General features: G+C 46.4%; 1 protein-coding gene across 6 annotated transcripts in view; it reads right to left on the reverse strand.

Moving 5' to 3' along the window:
* Window positions 1-24,358, reverse strand: part of swt1 (SWT1 RNA endoribonuclease homolog) — a 266,421-nt gene that overhangs the window by 114,276 nt on the left and 127,787 nt on the right. For all 6 annotated transcript variants that reach the window (XM_038794629.1, XM_038794631.1, XM_038794630.1 and 3 more), the window contains 3 exons: window positions 19,610-19,758; window positions 8,680-8,849; window positions 7,832-7,970 (listed from right to left, as the gene is read on the reverse strand). In XM_038794629.1, the coding sequence (XP_038650557.1) occupies window positions 7,832-7,970; window positions 8,680-8,849; window positions 19,610-19,758 (458 nt within the window). The remainder of the gene's footprint in view (window positions 1-7,831; window positions 7,971-8,679; window positions 8,850-19,609; window positions 19,759-24,358) is intronic.

A 24,358-nucleotide genomic window follows, 5' to 3' on the forward strand; every position in this document is an offset into this window, starting at 1 on the left:
TCCGTTGGGATACTCCACGTACGCGTACTGCGGATTCGTGTGGAGTAACTGGACTCGTTCAACCAACGGGCGGGACTTGTGCACCTGCACGTGCTTCCAGAGAAGGATGGGCCCGGGGGTGGCCAGCCAGCTTGGGAGTGGGGTCCCAGAGGAAGACTTCCTGGGGAAAACAAGAAGACGTTCGTGAGGTGTTTGATTCATGGCAGTACAGAGGAGAGACCGAATAGTGTGGAGGGCGTCTGGGAGGATCTCCTGCCAGTGGGAGACCGGGAGACACCTGGACCGCTGGGCCAGCAGGATGGTCTTCCAGACCGTACCGTTCTCCCTCTCGACCTGACCGTTACCCCGGGGGTTGTAACTGGTCGTCCTGCTAGAGGCGATGCCCCTGCTGAGCAGTAATTGACGCAGCTCATCACTCATAAAGGAGGACCCCCGGTCGCTGTGGATGTACGCGGGGTAACCGAACAGGGAGAAAATGGAGTGAAGGGCTTTGATGATGGTTGTCGTGGTCATGTCGAGGCAGGGGATGGCGAACGGGAAGCGGGAGTACTCGTCAATCACATTTAAGAAATACGTGTTGCAGTTGTTGGAGGGCAGGGGACCTTTGAAGTCCATGCTGAGATGTTCAAAGGGGCGGGATGCCTTGATCAGATGCGTCTGCTTGGGGCGGTAAAAGTGCGGCTTGCACTCTGCCCAAATGTGGCATTCCCTGGTCACAGTCCTGACCTCCTCGATGGAGTAGGGCAGGTTGCGGGTCTTAATGAAGTGAAAGAAGCGGGTTACCCCTGGATGGCAGAGGTCCGCATGGAGGGTTCGGAGGCGGTCCACCTGTGCGTTGGCGCAGGTACCGCGGGACAGGGCATCAGGATGCTCGTTGAGCTTCCCAGGACGATACAAGATATCGTAGTTGTACGTAGACAACTCGATCCGCCACCACAAGATCTTGTCGTTCTTGATCTTGCCCCTCTGTGCTTCATCAAACATAAAGGCCACTGACCGTTGGTCTGTGAGGAGGGTGAACCTCCTGCCGGCCAGATAGTCCCTCCAATGTCGCACAGCTTCTACTATGGCCTGTGCCTCCTTTTCCACCAAGGAATGGCGGATTTCGGAAGCGTGGAGGGTCCGGGAGAAGAAGGCCACAGGTCTGCCCGCTTGGTTGAGGGTGGCCGCCAGAGCTACATCAGACGCGTCGCTCTCGACCTGGAATGGGAGGGACTCGTCTTTAGCGCGCATCGTGGCCGTTGCGATATCCACTTTGATGCAGCTAAAGGCCTGGCGGGCCTCCATCGACAGGGGGAACGTGTTGGACTGGATGAGGGGGCAGGCTTTGTCAGCGTAGTTAGGGACCCACTGGGCATAAAAGGAAAAGAAGCCCAGGCAGCGTTTGAGGGCTTTGAAGGAGTTGGGGAGGGGAAGTTCCATTAGGGGGCGCATGCGTTCGGGGTCGGGGCCTATCACTCCGTTACGCACTACGTAGCCGAGGATGGCTAGACGGTCGGTGCTGAACACGCACTTATCCTTATTATAAGTGAGGTTAAGGAGTTTTGCGGTACGGAGGAATTTGCGGAGGTTGATGTCATGGTCCTGCTGGTCATGGCTGCTGGTGACATTGTCAAGATACGGGAAGGTTGCCCGTAAACCGTATTGGTCAACCATTTGGTCCATCTCCCTTTGGAAGACCGAGACCCCATTTGTGACACCGAATGGAACTCTTAGAAAGTGGTAGAGGCGCCCATCCGCTTCGAACGCAGTGTACGTTCGGTCACTTGTGCGGATGGGTAGCTGGTGATAGGCGGACTTAAGGTCCACCGTGTAAAAGACTTTGTACTGCGCGATCCTGTTAACCAGGTCAGAGATACAGGGGACAGGATACGCGTCCAGCTACGTAAACCTGTTGATGGTCTGACTGTAGTCAATGACCATCCGGTTTTTCTCCCCAGTCCTAACCACCAGCACTTGAACACTCCAGGGACTGTTGCTAGCCTCTATGACTCCTTCCTTCAGAAGCCTTTGGACCTCGGTCCTGGGCACTGTACCGTCTGCTCCTGGTGGCGACGGGTTTGCAATCCGGGGTGAGGTTTGCAAACAAGGAAGGGGGGATCGACCTTGAGGGACGCGAGGCTGCAGACAGTAAGGGGGGGAATAGGGCTGCCGAATTTGAAGGTTAAGCTCTGCAGGTTGCACTGAAAGTCCAGTCCTAGGAGTGCCGGTGCGCAGAGGCGGGGAAGGACGAGGAGTTTATAGTTTTTAAAAACCCTCCCCTGGACCGTGAGGTCCGCTACGCAGCACCCGGTGATTTGGACTGAGTGCGAGCCAGAGGCCAGAGCGATTTTGTGTTTTACTGGGTGAACGGGGAGCGCGCAGCGTCTTACCGTGTCGGGGTGGACGAAACTCTCTCTGCTCCCGGAGTCCAGTAGGCAGCTCGTCTCATGGCCGTTGAGGAGGTTCGGTGTGGTCGCCGTGGAAAGCGTGCGGGGCCGTGATTGATAGCGTCACTGCGGCGAGTCGTGGCAGGAACTCAGAGTCGTCATCCATCATGGAGTATTCACTTGCGGGGTCCTCCAGGCCGATCTAAGATGACGGCGCCCGTCGGCCGCACGTGGTGGGGGGGTGAACAAGATGGCAGCGCCCAGGGGTCGCACGTGGCGTCGGGGGCCCAAAATGGCGGCGCCCGTGGATCACTCGTGGCGGTGGGGGGTGGAGGCAGCGAGGTCCGCGGGCAGCACGGGGACCTAGAGGAGCGCGGGGGGGGACTTGCAGTCGCTGTTCGGGACGGCAGCGACCAATTTTGATTGGTAGACAGCTGCATAGTGGCCCTTCTTGCCGCAGCTTTTACAGGTTGCGGTGCGTGCCGGGCAGCGCGGGCAGGGTGCTTGGCCTGACCGTAAAAGTAGCAGTGGGGGCCCGTGGGCTTATCGGGGCGTCCCGCGGCGCAGATCTGGGAGGGGGGGGGGGGGGGGTCGGAGTCGGCGGGGGTGAGGGGGGTTGCGTGCCACGCTGCCCAAGGGGCCGCCGCGCAGCCGGGGGCATACGCACGGGCGTTGCGGTCAGCGACCTCCAAGGAGGATGTGAGGGTCCGTGCCTCAGCGAGGCTTAAGGTGTCCTTTTCCAGAAGCCTCTGCCGTATCTGGGATGATTGCATGCCCGCGACGAAGGTGTCCCTGATCAAGAGTTCGGTGTGCTCCGCTGCAGTGACTTGCGGGCAGGCGCAATTTCTCCCCAGGACAATGAGGGCCCGATAGAATTCGTCGAGGGACTCACCAGGGAATTGTTGTCTCGTAGCCAGGAGGTGCCGCGCATAGACCTGATTCACTGGCCTGATGAAATGTCCCTTCAGCAGATCCATAGCGGCGCCATAGTCCAGTTCATTCTCTATCAGGGAGTATACGGCGGTGCCCACACACGAGTGGAGAATGTGGAGTTTCTGTTCCCTTGTCGGGCGGTTTTCTGCTGTGGTGAGGTAGCTGTTGAAACATGCCAGCCAATGTTTAAAGGTTGCTGGCGTGTTTGCAGCATGCGGGCTGATGCGGAGGCCGTCTGGCTTGATCCGTACCTCCATTTCAAAATTCTAGTGTATTAAATTGATGCACCATCAATTAGACTCAAGTCGTGAAGTAGTTCCAAACAATAGGCTTTAATACTAGATGTGTGCCCGGCAGCAGATGTACAGAGAAAGGTCGAATGCCAGCCGGTACGGGTTCTTATACCCAACCTCATAGGCGGAGCTACCAACCTCTCAGCCAATCGGCGGGTAGTCATATGACTAGCCTCAGCCAATTGGCAGAGAGGCACATGACTTGCCTGAGCCAATGGGCAGCGAATCTTCTGCACCAATGGCAGCATGGTTCTAAGGTACCGTAATCTCCCTAGTCATACTACCACACACACATTGGACAAAAACTGACCCATCTAAAGTACTCGAACTTCCAGTCAATATTTGGAAAGTTAAAGTCCCCCATAACAACTATCCTGTTACTTTCGCTCCTATCAAGAATCATCTTTTTCTCTACATCTCTGGAAATGAGGGAAGACAGATTTTACAAAACTGAGAAGTGATCTGGCTGAGGTGGACTGGACAAGACTGCTAAAGGAAAAATTAGTGGTAAACTAGTAGGAGGCACTAATAAGTGAGATCCTTATGGTACAAAGTAGACATGCCTGCTCCAAAATTGAGAATGGTACTGCCAAATATAGGTTCCCATGGTTGTCTAGAAAAAAACAGGGGAAGATTAAACAGAAAAAGAAAGCTCATGATAGTCACAAAAACACTGCAGATAACCTAGAGGAGTACAGAAAGTACAGGGATCAAGTAAAAAAGGAAATAAGGAAATCAAAGAGGGATGTGGCACTGGGAACAGGCTGACAAGACACATAGGCCAGAAACAGAAACTGTCACGAGACCCTAGCTGGAATTGATACTGGCCAACTGCAAGAGCACTCAAGTCAACACAAACTCATTATCACTACATGAACTTTGTGATTGCCCACTCCAGAAGAACAAGATCATGCTATGAATATGTAACAAACTTCCAGGCATAGGTGATCAACTTTGCAGCAGAACAAAGGACAGACAAAAAAAGCAATCAGACTCCATATTGAGCTGATGGGTGGTCAGACGAGGGAGTTTCAGAGAACAATGGATCTTGATTGAATCACCCTGGATAAACAGGAGTATCCTGTTGGTGTCTAAATGGGACAGTGGCCAGTTGTGGATGTATACCTCTGACTCAATCCGAGTTATCCAGTATAAAGAAAAGAATGTCAGAACAGATCCTCAGCGATAACCTGAGTCCCCCAAGCACAACTATCGCAAGAAAGGACCCTGGGTTTCAAAGCCCAGAGAAAACATCCACATCAAGTGATCGTAGCCTGCCAGCCTCCTTCACTAAGTGTGGGTAAAACCTAGAGCTCAGCTGCGAGTTTGAGCCATACTTTGTTGAATAAGGGAATTGTGAATAAAATGGTTTTAAACCGTGAACCTGTTCTGTCCGTTGTTCATCTCGCAAATAAGGGCACCAGAGTAAAACTTTTGAGTAAGTAAACTGGTCGAAAGTATCGGAGGTTTTACAGTTACAACAGGGGGCATGAAAAAATATAAGCAAGCAGGTTTAAAGAAAACCCAAAGATTTTTTACCAGTATGAAAAGAGCAAAATGATAGATAAGGAAAAAGTGGGACCCTATCAGAGATGAAGAAGGGAACTTGTGTGAAGATGCAAAGAATACGGAAAGAGTTTTAAACAAATGTTTTTGTCTCCATATTCACAAAGGAAAGGGATGATGTAGTAGTCCAAGAGGACAAGTTTGAAATATTGGATAAATAATCGTAACGAGAGAGGAAGCATTAGAGGAGTTGGAATCCTTAAAAGTGAATAAGTCATCAGGGCCGGATGGATTGTTTCCTAGGATGTTGAAGGTGGTCAGGGAGGAAATAGCAGATGCTCTGAGATTATTTTACAATCTTCACTAGACATAGGCGAGGTGCTGGAGGACTGGAGGAAAACAAAGGTGATTTTGTTGTTTAAAAGGGTACGAAGGTAAGGGCAAACAATTATAGGCTGGTAAGTCTTACTTCGGTGGTGAGCAAATTATTGGAATCAATCCTGAGAGATCAGATAAACTGACACTTGGAAAGGCATGGATTAGTCAGCGTGGCTTTGTAAATGGAAGGTCATGCCTTACAAATTTGATTGAGTTCTTTGAGGAAGTGACAAGGAGGATCGCTGAGGGTAATGGATGTTGTCGACATGGATTTTAGTACGGTATTTGACAAATTCCCACATGGCAGACTGGTCAAAAAGGTGAAAGCCCATGGGATACAGGGTAATGCAGAAAAATGGATCCAAAGTTGGCTTAGTAACGATGGTTACCTTGCAAATGGACAACTGTTTCAAATAGTGTTTCGCAGGGCTTGGTGTTGGGACCCCTGCTGCGTTTTATGTATATTAACGATTTGGACTTGAACACGGGGGGCACGATAGGGGAATGTGCAGATGACACAAAGATTGGCTGTGTAGAGGATAGCTGTAAACTTTAGAATTATATAGATGGGTTGGTGAAGTGGTCAGATGGAGTGGTCAGATGGAGATGAACTCCGATAAGTTTGAAGTAATGCGGGCAGCACGTTGGCCTAGTGGTTAGCACAACCGCCTCACGGCGCTGAGGTCCCAGGTTCGATCCCGGCTCTGGGTCACTGTCCGTGTGGAGTTTGCACATTCTCCCCGTGTCTGCGTGGGTTTCACCCCCACAACCCAAAAAAATGGGCAGAGTAGGTGGATTGGCCACGCTAAATTGCCCCTTAATTGGAAAAAAATAATTGGGTAATCTAAATTTATATTAAAAAAAAGAAAAAAAAAAGTTTGAAGTAATGCATGTAATAATAATAATCTTTATTGTCACAAGTAGGCTTACATTAACACTGCAATGAAGTTATTGTGAAAAGCCCCTCGTTGCCACATTCCGGCATCTGTTCGGCTACACAGAGGGAGAATTCAAAATGTCCAATTCACCCAACAGCACGTCTTTCGGACTTGTGGGAGGAAACCAGAGCACCCAGAGAAAACCCACGCAGACATGGGGAGAACATGCAGACTCCACACAGATAGTGACGTAGCCGGGAATCAAACCTGGGACCCTGGCGCTGTGAAGCCATAGTGAAGCTTTAACCACTATGCTATCGTGCTGCCTATGAATCAAATGTAAAACAAATTGGACAGGAGTACAGTGGTATTTCTCATTTGTGACTTTAACTTTTCAGCTGCCATTGTAAACAGAATAACATTGAATATTAGCAATATGCTACAGCCTGAGATTCAATCAAACTCTGTAAAACAGGGCAATGGGTCATGTGCAGGAAGATGGGATTAGAAAGGGCATCTGGGTGTCTTTGGGTTGGCATGGAAAAGATGGGCCGAATGGCCCCATTTTTGTGCTGTATCTTTTCTATGGCTTTATGTCTGCCAGCATCAGTGGAGAGAGAAAAAAGATTAATATTTTGAGTCCAACATGACTACTTTGGAACCGGAGACAGCATTGTCAAGGAGTCATTGCCTGTGAAGGTGATCATTGCCCTAAATTTGGGCAAAACAAAAGGTGTGAGGTGAGGTGGGAAGGAGCTGATATTCATATATGCCAGGACTTAATGATGGAGCTGGCGAGAAACATGGAGTTGGTTGCTGTTGAATGCTAAGGGAGGAGGTTGCTTTCGTTTTTGTTCTATGAGCCTATGTCTTAGGTTTTATATTGTTGGCATTGTTCGGTTTCTTTTTTATGGCAAAAAATATGAAAATATGGTGAATTAAAATATTTTTTAAAAAGATGTACCATGTAGTACGACACAGGCACATCGGAGTCATACAATTGAAAAATCTTGAAATAGTGTCCAAATATGGAAAATACCACCCAAAAATGATGATTATTTGGAGGACGAATCCATTCATTCAGTCATGCCTATTGTGCGCAATTTCTGTACAGACTAAATATATATTTATTGGAATCCTAGCCCAAGAAAATGAAATACTTGCAGTTAAAAAGAACTTTAACATGTTGCTGAAACATCTCAACTGATTGCAGTGTGTTGCCTATTGTGCAGGTACACATCAACGAATGGTAAGAATGGTTGGAATGGTAAGAAATTTAGTCGACTGCAGCAAGTGTTGCTTGCTTTGAAGGGTACAACACTGCAGAAAAGTTTGCTATGTTACGCAAAATAAGGCGATTCAAAATCTAATTAATCATTAGATAAACACCTAATAAACTTACAAGTTTGTCACTAATTACACCACTTACTTTCCACCCCTCTGAAAAATTCAAAATTGAATTCTCTGTACATACCTACTCGAAAGTGATCACATAAGGTTTCCACAGATGACTGCAAATTTCTTTTCACAATTAGGCCAAACACAGCAAACCAGTGTTTCTTCACACATTGCAATACGTCTTCCAAGGACCAAGGAGGCTTCACAAACAGTATCTAATATCAGGATCAGAAACAGATCACAACAATTACATCATCATTGCTTTGACCTGTTATTTAACCAACCTAGGCACACATCAATACTGCTTCACGCAGAGGCTATGGTCCTCGGATACAAGTTATATATGGATATAGCTCTGATCAAAACATAGATTATCTGGAACAATATACAAAAGGATGATTCATTATCAGGAAGATAAAGCCCAGAATCATTCTAGGCTTAAAAGTCAAAAAATATTTTGGGGCTCTAAGGCTTATATAATTTCCACCAGTCTCCCGTCATTCTGGTGGAATGCCTGCCGAAATTCAGTTTTAAAGATATTTCCAAACAGTTGATCACTGAGATTCTCTCTCAGAATCTTCATACATTTGGAAAATATGGAAGAAATTGAAGAAACTATCATGAAATTCAATATTTATTCCATTTCAATATGTCCATACTAACCAAACCTAGGTTCCACCAAGTCCAAACTAACCAAATCAATTTTTCAGCTGAAGAAAATATTTCTGAACAGCTGATATTTTTGGCATAGTGAAATGTATTTCTGACCTATGATACTAACACGGGGAAAAAAATGGTACACAAAATTGGTTAGATTTCAAAGGAACATAAAAAGGATATTGTTTGTTTATTCACTGGTATGATTTTTCAAAATATGTCTTGAAAAAATTCTCTATACAATCTATACAGCAAAACAATTTTTACCTCTGTCCAGAGATCTTCATACACGGATTTCATTTCTGTTTCTAAGATGACTGACAATGCACTGCCCAGTGATTTTTCTAATTGACAGATGATCCCAGTAACATCCAAAGTAGGCATTTGCCCTGACAGATGCGGATTATTTGCTCCATTTGGCTCTTTCACATGGATTACTGAAAAATAGAAAAATTAACAAAAATGTCATGTTCTAGTTTACCCATAAGCAAAGATAGGTAATATGTAATAAACCAGAGCATGAATAAACAGTTAATTTATTCTTGGAACTAGTTACTTATTATTGTATATTTTTACTATATTTAGTAACGCAATTATTACACAACATTTAACAACAAACATTTTTTGTAACAAATTTAGAGTCCCCAATTTTTTTTTCCCCAATGAAAGGGGCACTTTAGCATGGCCAATTCACCTACCCTGCCCATCTTTTTGTGGGGGTGAAACCCACGCAAACATGGGCAGAATGTGCAAACACCACACAGACAGTGACCCAGGGCCGGGATCGAACTTGTGACCTCGCACCAAGAGGCAGCAAAATGCTAACCACTGCACCACCATGCCGCCCTTACTTAACAACAAACATAACACCTTTTTAAAATGTCGAGTTAGTTAACCCTTGGAACATTCTAGAAATTGTTGGACTAAAAATGTCACAATATAAAAGTTGCTGGAATTTGGTGTGCACAACTTGGTTACCACGTTTCCTACATCACAATAGTGACTACGCTTCAAAAGTACTTTGCTGTCTATAAAGAGTACTTTGGGACACCTGGTAGTCATGGAAGGCACAATATAAATGCAAGTCCTTCTCATTCATGCAAAAGCTGCCAAATCACATTGAGACACTTTGAAGTGAAACAGTAGAACTTAAATACAAGGCTCTGTCTGCTTCTTTACTACAGCTTGGAAAGAAGCGTAGAAATGTTAATAGAATCATAGAATGGCTACTGCACAAAATGCCAAATCCATACCGAGACTCTGCAAGAACTATATACCTAGTCCCCCTCCTTGGATAGCCCTGTAATTATTTTCCTATCAGGTGCTTTTTCGATTCCCATTTGAAATCCATGATTGAATTTGTCCCCATCACACTTTCAGATCATTGCCACCTGCTACATAACAGATTTTCCTCATGTCATCTTTGGCAATCACTTTTAATATGTCTCCTCTGGTCCCAACCCATATGTCAATGGGAACAACTACTCGGTCTAGATTCCTATGAATGTGAACACCCTATCAAATCGCCACTCAATCTTGCAGAGGATCTAGCTTCTCAAATCTAATCGTGTAACTGAAATCTCTTATCTTTGAAACCAGCCTCGAAAATCTTTTCTGCACCCTCTCTAAAGCCTTTAGATCCTTCCCGAGTGCCATAATACTCCATTTGAGATTGAGTAATGTTTTATAAGAGTTCATTACAACTTTCTTGCTTTTGTATTCTATGCCCCTATTTATAAAGTCCATCAATTTGTAAGAACTTGACTTTGGTTGTGTGGTGTTATGGGGGACGAGGGGTCACTATTGATCAGGAATTTAACCGGATCAGACATAAATATTGAGGGTTGAAGAGCAGAAGCTGAGCATTCTGTTACAAGAGTCTCATATCTTTACTGTTCAAAGACTTTCAACAAACCACAAATCCGGAGTCAGCTGGAATACACTCCAATTGTCTGGATGAATGTGGTTCCAACGCTCATGAAGCTCAACAGGATCCAGTGTTTAATTGGCATCGCATCTACCACCTTAACCATCCACCCTCCACCACCAGAACAGCATGGCTGCAGTGTGTACCAACTACAAGATGCACTGCACCAACTCTCCAGGCTTCTTCAACAATTCCTCCCAAACGTCCAGGAGGTCAGTAGTTGCATGGGAGCTCACTACCTGTAGGTTTCTCTCCAACTCACATCCTTCTGGCTTGGAAATATATCGTTGTTACTTCACTGTTATTGGGTCAAAACCCTGGAACTTGCTACCTAAGAGCACTGTGCAAGTACATTCACCACACAGATTGCAGTGATTCTGATTTGATTTGATTTATTGTCACATGTACCAAAGCACAGCGAAAAGTATTTTTCTGCTGCCAAGGGAATGTACACAGTACATACATATAGACAAAAATGAATAATCAACAGAGTACATTGACAAATTGTACATTGACAAATAGTGATTGGTTACAGTTCGGAAGAAGGGGCCAAACAGAGCAAATATATAAGGAAGAGCAGCATAGGATGTCATCAATAGTGTTCTTACAGGGAACAGATCAGGGCGAGGGAGAATCGTTCTGAAGTCTAGTAGCTGTGGGGAATAAGCTGTTCCTATGTCTGGATGTGGGGGTCTTCAGACTTCTGTACCTTCTGCCTGATGGAAGGATCTGGAAGAAGGCAATGTCTGGGTGGAAGGGGTCTCTGACAATGCTGTCTGCCTTCCTGAGACAGCGGGAGGTGTATACAGAATCAATGTGAGGGTGGCAAGCTTGTGTGATGCGCTGGGCTGAGTTCACCACACTCTGCAGTCTCTTGTGATCTTGGGCTGAGAAGTTGCCATACCAAGCTGTGATGCAGCTGGATAGGATGCTCTCTATGGCACATCTGTAGAAGTTTGTGAAAGTCGATGCAGACATACCTAATTTCTTTAGCTTCCATAGGAAGTAGAGATGTTGTTGAGCTTTCTTGACTGTTGCATCAACGTGAGTGGACCAGGACAGACTGTTGGTGATGGTGACCCCCAGGAACATAAAATCGACCATCTCTACTTCGGAGCCATTGATGCAGACGAGGTGGGTGTCGTGCTACGCTTCCTGAAGTCGATGATCAGTTCCGTGGCCTTTCTGACATTTAGAGAGAGGTTGTTTCCAGTGCACCATGCAACCAAGTGATCTATTTCCCTTCTGTAGTCTGAAGTATGACCCATCACAGTTGTATCATCCATAAACGTATAGATTGAGTTGGAGTTAAATCTTGCCACACAGTCATGTGTGTATAGGGAGTACAGTAGAGGACTGAGCACACATCCTTGCGGGGCTCCGGTGTTGAGGACTATTGTGGAGGAGGTGCTGTTGCTATGTTGACAGATTGCGGTCCGTTGGTGAGGAAGTCAAGGATCCAGCTGCACAGGGAGGGGTCAAGTCCAAGTTTGGTTACAAGTCTCGTCGGGATAATGGTGTTGAAGGCAGAGCTGTAGTCTATGTACAGTCGTCTCACATAGGAGTTCTTATTGTCGAGGTATTCCGAGTGTTAATTGTAGAGCCAGGGAGATAGCATCTGCTGTGGATCGCTTGCGGTGATAGGCGAACTGCAGTGGATCGACACCTTCTTGGAGGCTGGCAGTGATCCGTCTCACGACTCGCCACTCGAAGCATTTCACGATAACTGAAATCAGGGACACCGACCTGTAGTCGCTGAGGCAGGCTACCTCGTTCTTCTTTGGTACTGTTATTATGGTGGTCTTCTTGAAGGAGGTGGGGACCTCAAGATGGCAGCTCATCACCACCACCTTCTCAGAGGCAATTAGGGCAGGCAATTTGGCAGCAGCTTCCATATCCCGTGAGCAAATAAAATAAATCTAGGCAATAATCTGTCACAGGATGGATGGAAGGAATATGTGGACATCTTTACATTGTTTCTACTTGGAATACACAGCTCCTGCTCAAATCTGGAAACATTCCAAGCTGCTGCCACCAGCCACAACATTATTGTTCTGGATATGGAAAAATGTTGACTGTGTGAATAGTGGAATAACCAGTGACACCCACACAATAAGCAAAGTTCTATAAGGCTGCCTATTTTCTTAATTAAAATTCAGCACACAAGTACATCCAGTGGCAACCGTGCCATAGACAGTCGTGAACTTGGTGGCTCCCGCGCAAGGAAGTATATTCCGACCCGTTAAACCCGATCAGAAGGCCTTTGAGAGCAGGGTTGAATGCGCAATGGCAGTGGGCTCAGAGTTAGTGCTTCAGGATCAATGGTCCACTGACCAACTAGTGGACTTCCTTACACTCCAATTTAAAAAGCAGAGGCTCGAAACCTCTGAAGATCTGGCCAGAGTAACAGATCCAACCCGGACGGCTGCGGAAAGAATGGAGCAGAAACTTGAAGTACAGCGTCGCTGCAAAAAAATGGAGGGTACCGTGGCTGATGATGAGGACCAGCTGGCCTCATTGGAAGCAGATTTTACTTTGGCGGCTGATAGCCATAAGATGCTACATGAAAAGGTGGATGAGACTGAAAGTCGCGAATGACGGCAAAACCTTTGCATAACCTGCCGGAGGGGGTAGAGGTTTCGCAAGCCTCGGAATACGTTTCACAGATGTTGGAGAAATTGATGGGAGAGAGAGCCTTTGATCATCCCCTCGAGTGCGGAGAAGGAACCCAACGGCAGACGAGCAACCAAGGGCGATGGTGGGGCACTTGCACCAATTCCTGGACAAGAAGATCTTGAGATGGGCCAGACAGACGAAGAAGAGTATATGCGAAGGGAACGTGATCCGAGTCTACGCAGATTGGGGCTCAGAGCTGGTTAAGCATCAGGCAGGATTCAATAGGGTCAAGGCGATCTTACATAAGGAAGGCGTGAAATTCGGTGTACTTTATCCGGCTCATCTGTGGGTCACGTTCCGGAACCAGGAGCATTATATGGACACTTCAGAAGCGAGCAGATGACTAAGGGATCGGGAATTCGTAAAAAGTATTCCACTGGATTTGAATTGTGTTGTTGTTAGTTCGGCTGTTGTTTATTCGCATTTCTCTTTTTCCCTTCCTCTATTATTCTCCACCTGCTTTCTTTTTAATGTTGGGAGTTATTTGTTCTGGGTTTGGGGGAGATGTGGGGTTGTGGGACAGAATTTATGATGTGTTGGATGTGGGTGTTGAGGCAGGATCAGGGAAGGCAAGGGCCTTGTGTGGAGACCACCATGATGGCGGAAAAGGGAGTAAATGGAAGAGATGTGGGGGGCGAAATAGAGATGGAGGGGCCGGGGGTCGGGTTTTAGTTATTTTGTTTCTTTGGTTTAGATTGGGGGAGGGCTGACGTGCAGAGTGCCGTTCAGGTGCAGAGGTACAAGAGTCGATGGTGATGGACACCTTATGGAGGCCCCAAGGGTTACGAAACGACGGCCTGGGGTAATTGTCTCAGACAGAAATATGGCCTGATTTAAATGGCGGGGTGGGGGGGACTTGGAACATTCGGGGACTAAATGAACCTTGTAAGAAGTCGAGCGTGTTCGCGCAGTCGAATGGCGAACTTAATACTTCTACAGGAAACTCACTAGAAAGTGGCGGACCAGACAAGACTAAGGAAGGACTGGCTGGGTCAGGAGTTGACATGAAGACAAGAGGGGTGGCTGTGCTCCTGACCCTGGAAGATATCTGCGATGGCTAAGGATCAGGACGAAACGGGTGAGATGTCCGCCGGTACGGTGTGGGAGGCACTGAAAGCTGTGATTAGGGGAGAGCTCATCTCAAATCGTGTGCATAGGCGGAGGGTGGAATGAACAGAGCAGTCATGGCTGATTGAGGCAATTTTGGCAGTCGATAGTAAATACTCGGAATCACCTGAAGGGGAGCTACTTAAGAGTGACAAAGGCTTCAAATGGAGTTTAAGATGTCTTCTACCGGAAAGGAGGTGAGGCAATTGCATAAAGCTAGAGGGGCAGTATATGAATATGGGGAGAAGGCCAGCAACATGCTTGTTCATCAATTGAGGAAACAGGCGACGGTGAGGGAGATAGGTAGGTTGAGAGATGAGGGGTGCAAAGAGGTAACAGATCCAGAGGGAATCAATGGAGCTTTTGAGACTTTTTAATCAGAGATTATATCGGTCAGACCTCCGCCGGGGGACGAGGGGAGACAACGCTTTTTGGACAGATTGGAGTTTCCACGGGTAGAACAGGTAAGAGCGCAGGGATTGGGGCTCCAATAGGTCTTCAGGAAGTGTGGGGTTGAAGCAGTCCAGGGAAGGCCCGGGCAGATTTCCGGTTCAATTCTACAAGCGATTTGTTTCGCTGCTTGGTCCCTTATTGGTGCGGATGTACAACAAAGCGTTGAGGGAGGGCATGCTCCCCCCCTCCTTCATCGTGTCACAAGCATCCATCTCACCTGTACTAAAGAAGGACAAAGACCCTGAACAATGTGGGTCTTACCAGCCGATCTCACTATTGAACACTGACACAAAAGTTTTGGTCACATGGATTAAGTGTTGTGTGCCGGATGTAATTGGGGAAGACCAGACCAGGTTTATTAAGGATAGGCTATTAGAGACTAATATACGGAGGCTATTAGATGTAATTATGATGCCTACAGGGGGGAGGGGGGTGGAAGTGGTGGTGTCTATGGATGCAGAAAAGGCATTTGACTCAGTGCAGTGGGCGTAGTTGTTTGATGTATTGGAATGGTTTGGGTTTGGACAGGAGTTTGTAGACTGGGTCAGGTTACTGTATAAGGCCCCGAAGGCGAACATTCTGCCTAACGGGGTTAGCTCTAAGTATTTCACCTTGCAGCGCGGGACGAGGCAGGAGTGCCCACTCTCTCCATTGCTCTTTGCCCTTGCGATTGTGCCATTGGCGATGGCTCTCTGAACCCAAGGATAATGGAGATTCTGAGAGTTTGGTACTTTCTCTGGTTGTAAACTAAACATATCACAAAGTGAGGTATATTTATTAGTGTCACAAGTAGGCTTACATTAACACTGCAATGAAGTTACTGTGAAAATTCCAAAGGGCAAGAGGGTAGTTTGAGTGAGCTTCCGTTCTGCTTGGTGAGATAGTTTTTGATATCTGGGGCTGGCGCGAGACTGGGCCCAACTCCAAAAGCTAAATTTGGTGAGAATGGTGGAGGGGATGAGAGAGGACATCAAGAGATGGGATGTGTTGCCAATGTTCTTGATGGGGCGATATCAGACAGTAAAAATGGTTGATCTGCCAAAATTCTTGTTTATATTCGAGACTCCCAATTTTCCTGGCCAAATCATTCCTTAAGAAGGTTAACAAGCTGATCCTGAGTTTTGGGTGCAAATTCCTCTCACCAAGAGAGCTTTCCTGGAGACAGACAGACAAGGGGACGGCCTAGCACTCCCAAACTTTATTATCGAACTGCAACATAGTCATGGTCTGGAAGTGGATAGAGGACCAAAGGTCAGTTTGGGGTCTGGTAGATGAAGCATCATATAAGTGGACCATGCTGAGGGCATTGTTTTCGGCACCTCCACCATTCTCGCCAAATAGATACTCACTAAATCCAATGGTAGTCTCTACACCAAGGGTGCGGAATCAGTGCCGGCAGCACTTTGGGATGGAGGGCATGTACATGAGGGCTCAGATTTGCAATAGCCATTGATTCGTCCCAGCAAGGCTAGACTCTAGATTTAGTGGGTGGGACCGGCTGGGGATTAGATGCTGTGAGGACCTGTTCGTGGTAAAGGAATTTGCGGACTTGTCTGATCTGACAAAGGTTTACCAGTTACCTAACAGAAATGGGTTCAGATACCTTCAAATAAGGGCCTTTCTGAGATAGGAGGTGGGTTCATTCCCAATGTTGCTGACCCCGGGATTACAGGATAGGCTCTTATAGGACGAGATTGGGAAAGGCAAGATCTCCGAAGTCTATGCAGAACTGACCAAGAAGGAGGACACATCATTGAGGCTATTCAGCTAAAGTGGGAGGAGGAATTAGGGGGACTGGGTGCAATACAAGGGGAAATTTGGAAAAAGGTGCTGTGAAGGATAAAGATTTCCTTGTCATGTGCCAGACCAAATCTTATCCAATTCAAAAGACGTGTATGTACACATACACAGATCACCATCCCCGCGTGTAGCAATTTTCTGAGTGTCCGATGAACCGGGTGCTCTGGTGGGCAAGGAAGTCGGTACAGTGGCATTCGCCTCCGTTCTAACCCGGAGAAGGATCCTGCTGAATTGGCGGGCATCGGAACCACCAGGTCTTGAGACTCGAGTGCAGAACCTAGCTGAATTCCTCCACTTGGAAAAGATTAAGTTTAGGTGGCATGGTGGCGCAGCGGTTAGCACTGCTGCCTCACGGCGCCAAGGACCTGGGTTCGAACCCGGCTCCAGGTCATAGTCCGTGTGGAGTTTGCACATTCTCCCCATGTCTGCATGGATCTCACCCCAACAACCGAAAGTTGTGCAGACTAGATAGATTGGCCACACTAACTTGCCCCAATTGCCCCTCAATTGGAAAAAAATGAAAAAATTAAAATGAAAAAAAGCAGATGATAGATCACATGTTACTGGGAGACCTGGAAGACATATACCCGCGGAAATTTTGGATTTTTACATTTAAAAATAATGAATTTTGGCTAATTTGAAGCAATCTGATATTTCAGAAATGATTTATTTTTCCTTCATAAGTAAATTAATCATCCGAGTGACATTTGGATTTTAAAGAGATAAACAAGAACAATACATTTCCAAAAGTCACTTCGCTGCCCCAAAATTAAAGTTCAGTATGACACTGTAACAAAACCCAAATTCTAAGACTGCCACAATCACCAACAGCACGGGTTCAATTCCCATACCGGTCGTGGCCCCGCTTTCTCAACCTTGTCCCTTGTCGGAGGTGTGATGATCCTCAGGTTAGAGCACCTCACAAACAGGAGAGCAGCCTTGGGTCCTTGGGGAGACAACAGTGACATTTATTCAATGTCAACAGCTAAGCAATTTCTCAAAATGATAAAGCAATGTTTTATGCTGCAAATTAAATTTTATTGCAGCATATCAGAACAAAAGGGGGTTATGCAGGAAAGCAGGAATTTTAAAAAATAAATTTAGAGTACCCAATTAAGGGGCAATTTAGCGTGATCAATCCGCCTACCCTGCACATCTTTGGGTTGTGGGGGCAAAACCCACGCGAACACGGGGAGAATGTGCAAACTCCACACGGACAGTGACCCAGAACCAGGATCGAACCTGGGACCTCAGCGCTGTGAGGCTGTAGTGCTACCACTGCGCCACTGTGCTACCCTAAAGCAGGATTTAAACAGGGAAAGCAAGGTTTAAACATGAGGATCCTTGCATAATTTAGTATACTGTATTCATTGCTCACAATGCAGTCTCCTCTACTGGGGAAAACCAACACAGCTTGGGTAGTAGCTACTTTGTTGACCATCTCTGGTAAAGTGACCCTGAACTTCTGTTTGTCTGTGCTTTTGATTTTCAGCCCCAGTGCCACTCTGACCCCTCTATCCTTGGCCTCCTACATTGTTTAGATAAAGCTCGAATATAAACTTTTGGAATGGCACCTCAGCTTTTGATTAGGTACTTTACAGTACTTCTGAATTCAACATTGACCAATATTTTCAGATCATACTCTCATTGACATCTAATTTTCATTGGACCATGTTGACAAAATATAACTTTAGATTATACGATGGCAGGAAGTTGAGAATGCAAACATTACTAAGAAATAAAATTAGATGTTCTAAATTCAAAGCAACTCAAATCAGGATACAAGGAGAAAGGCTAATCTTTCAGATGAGAGTTTTCATTAAAATTGGACACAACTCTCAAAAAACATCACTTCTTGGGCGGGATTCGACGGCCCCCCCGGGGGGGGGGTCGGAGAATCGCCCGGGGCTGGCGTCAATCCCTCCCCCGCTGTATCCCGAATTCTCCGCCCCCGAGATTTGGCGGGGGCGAGAATCGTGCCGGTCGGCGGCACCCCCGCGGCGATTCTCCGGCCCGCGATGGGCCGAAGTCCTGCCGCAGACAGGCCTCTCCCGCCGGCGTGGATGACACCACCTACCTGACCGGCGGCCTGTGCCATGGGGCTTTGCCTCTAAAGGGGCGGAGAATTCCGCACCTTTGGGGCGGCCCGACACCGGAGTGGTTCACGCCGCTCCGACACGCCGGGACCCCCCGCCCCGTCGGATAGGGGAGAATCCCAGCCCTTTTCTTTTTAATGTTGTGCATTCAATTAGTCTTCTGCTTTCTTAAATTTTGAAATTCCATGTGCTCTTATTTTCCTCATAGCCCAAGCTGCTTCCCAGAGAAATAAAAAGGGATTATTAGGTAAGGGATTAGTAAAGGCATAAGCAAAAAGTAGGTTTTGAGAATTTGTTTAAAAATGAAGAGAGAGAGAATTGAGGCCAGCAGCTTAGGAAGAGAGTTTATGAGAATAGCATGAGAACTGACGGCTCTTTTATTGATGAAATAATAATAATAATTACTTATTGTCACAAGTCGGCTTCAATTAAGTTACTGTGAAAAGCCCCTAGTCACCACATTCCGGTGCCTGTTCGGGGAAGCCGGTACGGGAATTGAACCCACACTGCATTACAAGCCAACTAGCCCACTGTGCTAAACCAGCCCCATGCTGGTTTAGATGCAGGGATTGCACTGGGAGGCCAGAGTTAGAAGAACCAAGGAATAAGGATGAGGCACAAGGATGGAAGGGGTCAGCAAAAGGGTGGTATCATGGAGACAATGGTATATGAAAAGAAGCATGTTATCATCAGAAGGTTGGGATTCAGTACGTCTGTAGAATTTTTTAAAAGTGAAATTTATAGAAAGCGGAGTTTAAGAGACCCATGAGAAACTAAGTTTGTCCCTGTTTATTAATAATAATAATTTTTATTGTCACAGGTAGACTTACATTAACACTGCATTGACGTTACTGTGAAAATCCACTAGTCGCCACATTCTGGCACCTGTTCGGGTACACAGACGGAGAACTTAGAATATCCAATTCACCTAACAGCATGTCTTTTGGGACTTGTGGGAGCACCAGGAGGAAACCCACACAGACACAGGGAGAACGTGCAGACTCCACATAGACAGTGACCCAAGCCGGGAATCGAACCTGGGACCCTGGAGCTGTGAAGCAACGGTGCTAGCCACTGTGCTACCATGCTGATGCACTTAACAAAACAATATTCAATGAAACATAATATATTGACTAACCCGATTGAGGTCGATTGAAGCCACTAAGATCCTGAGTGTTTGGGATATCACTGGTGGATTTCAGGTCACTTAGTTCAGTCAAGAGATCAATTTCTCTCACAGCCTTCACTCCGCTCACCAGAGCTTTGCTGCAAAGGTTTTTATCATCACTGTGGGAGAAAAATGTACATGTTAATAGATGTCATTGTTTAATCAGATAGACGTGATCATAGAACATTTTTGGAGTGGGTTTTAAATACAAACTACATCGCTGAACTAAGGCACAGGCCAAAGAACATCGTTGCGTTTTTTTTTAAAGTGCCCAAGTCTTTTTTTTTCCCAATTAAGAGGCAATTTAGCGTGGCCAATCCACCTTCCCTGCACATCTTTGGGTTGTGTACAATCGATTTGTAATAATCAATTTGTATTAAAAGTATTCCATACAAAAGAACCATAATAAATAGCTTTGTAAAGGCATGTAAAACATAGCCATTGAGCCTGAAAAGCCACAGATTGCATTTCCAATTCTGTGCCGAGTTAACTGGGCCGGGATTCTCCCCTACCCAGCGGGGCAGGGTGTCCCGGCGTGATGGAGTAGCGTGAACCACTCCGGTGTCAGGCCGCCCCAAAGGTGCGGACATCTCTGCACCTTTAGGGGCCAAGCCCTAACATTGAGGGGCTAGGCCTGCGCTGGAGTGGTTGGCGCTCCGCTGGCTGGCGTGGAAGGCCTTTGGCGCCATGCCAGCCAGAGCCGAAGGGGCTTCGCCGGCCGGCGGAATTCCGCGCATGCGCCAGAGCGTCAGCGGCTACTGACGCCATCCCCGCGCATGCACAGGGGAGGGGGTCGCTTCTGCCTCCGCCATGGTGAAGACTATGGCGGTGGCAGAAGGAAAAGCGTGCCCCCATGGCACAGGCCCGCCCGCCAATCGTTGGGCCCCGATCGTGGGCCAGGCCACCGTGGGGGCACCCCCCCCGGGGCCAGATCGCCCCGCGCCCCCCCCCCCCCCCCAGGACCTTGGAGCCCGCCCGCGCCTCCTGCTCCCGCCGGTAAGGTGGTGGTTTTATCCATGCTGGCGGGAGAAGCATGACAGCGGCAGGACTTCGGCCCACTGCGGGCCGGAGAATCGCCAGGCGGGCACGCCAACCGGCGCGGAGCGATTCCCGCCCCGCCAAATCTCCAGTGCCGGAGAATTCGGGACACGGCGGGGGCGGGATTGACGCCGGACCCCGGCGATTCTCCGACCCGGTGGGGGGTCGGAAAATCCCGCCCCTGATCCCATCTGGGCTGAGCAAGTTCGCGGAAAATTAACTCCAATTCTGCTCATCATCAAAATCCTAAGATCCACCTGGTATTTCCGGGTAAATTATGAAGAAAAGTGGAATAAAGTTTTTTATTTTGCTGTGTTAGCTTCACTGAGTTTGCAACACATGCATGGAGCCAGAAGGTGTCAACTTAAACCTCACTTTGCGACTTGGTGCGCATAATCGAAGCAGACACTCCAGTGTAATGCAGAAACTGTGCGTAAATGCTAAAGACCGTGACTGCCTATATCCTGTGGATATTTGAAGAAAATGGAGTTCTCCTGGTGTCCTGTCCACCATTTCCCCCTCTGCCAATTTCACAATAGTTCAGTTAACAATATAGTGCCAAACATTGATGGCAGAAAAACAGCATTAAATACCTATATTGCTATTAATATGTCGTTAACCCAGCTATACGTGGAGAGATGGTCACAGGCCAAGTTGCAAATTGCCACAAGGTACTGGACAGCTTGCGCGACTAGCCTCATGGAAACAGGAAGCTGCCAATAACTTCCCTGTGGGTTCAAGAAATTGCTAATCATGTGCTGCTGAAGTGAATTAAACTGGCTACAGAAAATTAGAGTTTGCACTTACTGATGTAAGGATTCTTTAAATGATGAGATTTACATTCTTGTATTACCACAACTTCTCCGGTTCAGGAATGAATCAAAACAGTTGAATCTTATTCCTTCAGATAGCAAATTGTTTAGTTTTAAAAATATTGTTTTATTATGCCGTTGTTTCTTTTTCTCTATTCATCAAATCTTTCTTTCTTGTCTTTTTGGACTGACTTTAATGCCAACTCTTATCATTTCTCTGTTCCTCTATCTTTAAATCTAGTCGGTAGGGCTATTGATCCCATTGTTCACCAAGGTCCCTGATGCCTCATTGCCTACATAATATTATTACCAGCTGGACAGCAAGAAAATCTAACAAATGGAGCATTATACCCAGCTCCAGCCAATTTATCCCTGTAGTGTATGCAAATTACATTTCAGGCCATCTGCAACTGGAGGGTAGGAGGAATAATAATAATCTTCATTATTGTCAAAAGTAGTCTCAAATTAACACTGCAATGAAGTTTCTGTGAGAAAGAGAGGGATAGGCCGCTTAAACAAAAGCTATCCAATGGTAAAATAGAACTCTACAGCAGACTACATGAGGATTTTCTTTTAAATTATCCTATTGATTACAAGTTCAGCAATATAAAAACATAAACTACGAGTGAGCCACTAGCAGCTGGCAATAGGTCAGAAGCAGAGCCAGAGGTTGAGTGGAAAGTTGTGACAGTTGCTAAACGGATTACCTGGGAACATAGGACGTAGGAGCAGAAGTTGGCCCTTCAGCACTTCGAGCCTGCTCCACCATTTAATCAGATCGTGACTGATCTCTTCCTGGTCTCACATCCACCTTCTTGCCTGTTCCTCATATCCCTTTAACCCATTTTTTAATATCAGAAATATATCTATCTCCTTCTCTAAGCCATTTAACGATTCAGACTCCACCGCACTATGGGGCAGTGAGTTCCTCAAATTCACCACCCTCGCGAGAAGTAGTTCCTCCTCATCTCAGTTTTAAATCTACAGCCTCTCAACCTACATCTGTGACCTCTCGTTCTAGATTGCCCCACAAGTGGAACATTTGGTATACATTCACTTTATCAATCTCTTTTGGTATTTTATATACCCCAATCAGATCCCCTCTCATTTTTTTTTAAAACGCCAAACGAGTATAAACAGAATATAATCTCTCCTCATGTCAACCTTTTCATCCCCAGAACCAATCTGGTGAACCTCCTCTGAACCGCATCAAATGCCACCACATCCTTCCTCAAATAAGGAGACCAAAACTGGACACAATATTCCAGATGCGGTCTCACCAACACCCTATATAATTGCAATAACACTTCTCTACTTTTATAATCCAGTCCTTTTGCAATAAACGCTAAAATTCTATTTGCCTCTTTTCTTACATGCTGTACCTGCATACCGACTTTCTGCAATTCAAGAATAAAGGCACCCAGATTCCTCTGCCCAGACACATCTTGACTCTGCTTTCCCTTAAGATAATAATTTGCCTTTCTATTTATTTGGCGAAAATGAATAACATCACACTTTATTCACATTAAACTCCATTTGCCAAATTTCAGCACATTCTCCTAGCCTATATCTATATCCATCTGTAAACTCTTTATCTCCGCTTCACCTCTTGCTTTTCCACCTATTTTAGTATCATCCGCAAATTTTGATATGTTACACTCGGTCCCTGCTTGCAGGTCATTTATACAGATTGTGGGGCAGCATGGTGATGCAGTGGTAAAGGACAGGGTACAATCCCGGCCCCAGGTCACTGTTCATGTGGAGTTTGCACATTCTACCTGTTTCTGTGTGGGTCTCACCCTCACAACCCAAAGATGTGCAGGGTCGGTGGATTGGCCACCCTAAATTGCCCCTTAATTGGAAAAATTTAAATTAAAAAATATATATAATTGAGGCACGAGGACTGACCCTGCAGCACCTCACTAGTTACCAGCCAGAGAAAGACAGACCCATTTATCCCAGCCCTCTGCTTTCTGTCAGTCAGTCAATCCTTAATTCAATCTAGTTCCCTAACCCCATCTCCTGCAATCTCACTGTGGTACTGAAAACAGGCCGAGAAGATACACATAGGCCAGGAATAGAAACTGGCCCTGAGTGAGCCCTGGCTGGAATCGATACTGGCCATCTGCAAAAGCACTCTAGTCAAGGCATAAACTTGTTATTGCTATATGGACTTTCTGATTACCCACTCCAAAGAACAAGACCATGCTATGAATATGTAACAAACTTCCAGAGATAGGTGATCAACTTTGCAGCAGAACGAAGAACAGACAAAAAAAGCGATCAGACTCCTTAATGAGCTGATGGCTGGTCAGACTAGGGAGTTTCAGAGGACAATGGGTCGTGATGCAGGTGGTAGGGGGATGGGAACCGATGCAGGAAGTTGGAAGGTAGTAAAACAGGGACAGAAGCAAAAGTCAGTAAGGGGAAAAGTGCAAGGCAGAGAAGACATAGTCAAAAATCAAAAAGGGCAACAGTACAAGGTACAGTGACTGAGGGGAGCTCAGTGAATAGGCCCAGTAATACTAAAAGGAATAAAACTCAAGATGTTAAGATTCAAAACAGAGGTAAAAAAACCAACATAAGTGTACTTTACCTGAATGCTCGTAGTATTCGGAATAAAGTAAATGAGTTGATGGCGCAAATCATCGTGAATGACTATGATTTTGTGGCCATTACTGAAACATGGTTAAAGGATGGTCACGACTGGGAGTTAAATATCCGAGGGTATCAAACTATTCGGAAGGACAGAGTGGATGGTAAGGGAGGTGGTGTAGCTCTGTTATTTAAGGATGACATCTGGGCAATAGTAAGGGATGACATCGGTGCTATGGAGGATAAGGTTGAATCCATTTGGGTGGAAATCAGG

The sequence above is a fragment of the Scyliorhinus canicula genome, chromosome 4, assembly GCF_902713615.1.
Source record: "Scyliorhinus canicula chromosome 4, sScyCan1.1, whole genome shotgun sequence".
In the NCBI taxonomy this organism is placed as follows: Eukaryota; Metazoa; Chordata; class Chondrichthyes; order Carcharhiniformes; family Scyliorhinidae; genus Scyliorhinus; species Scyliorhinus canicula.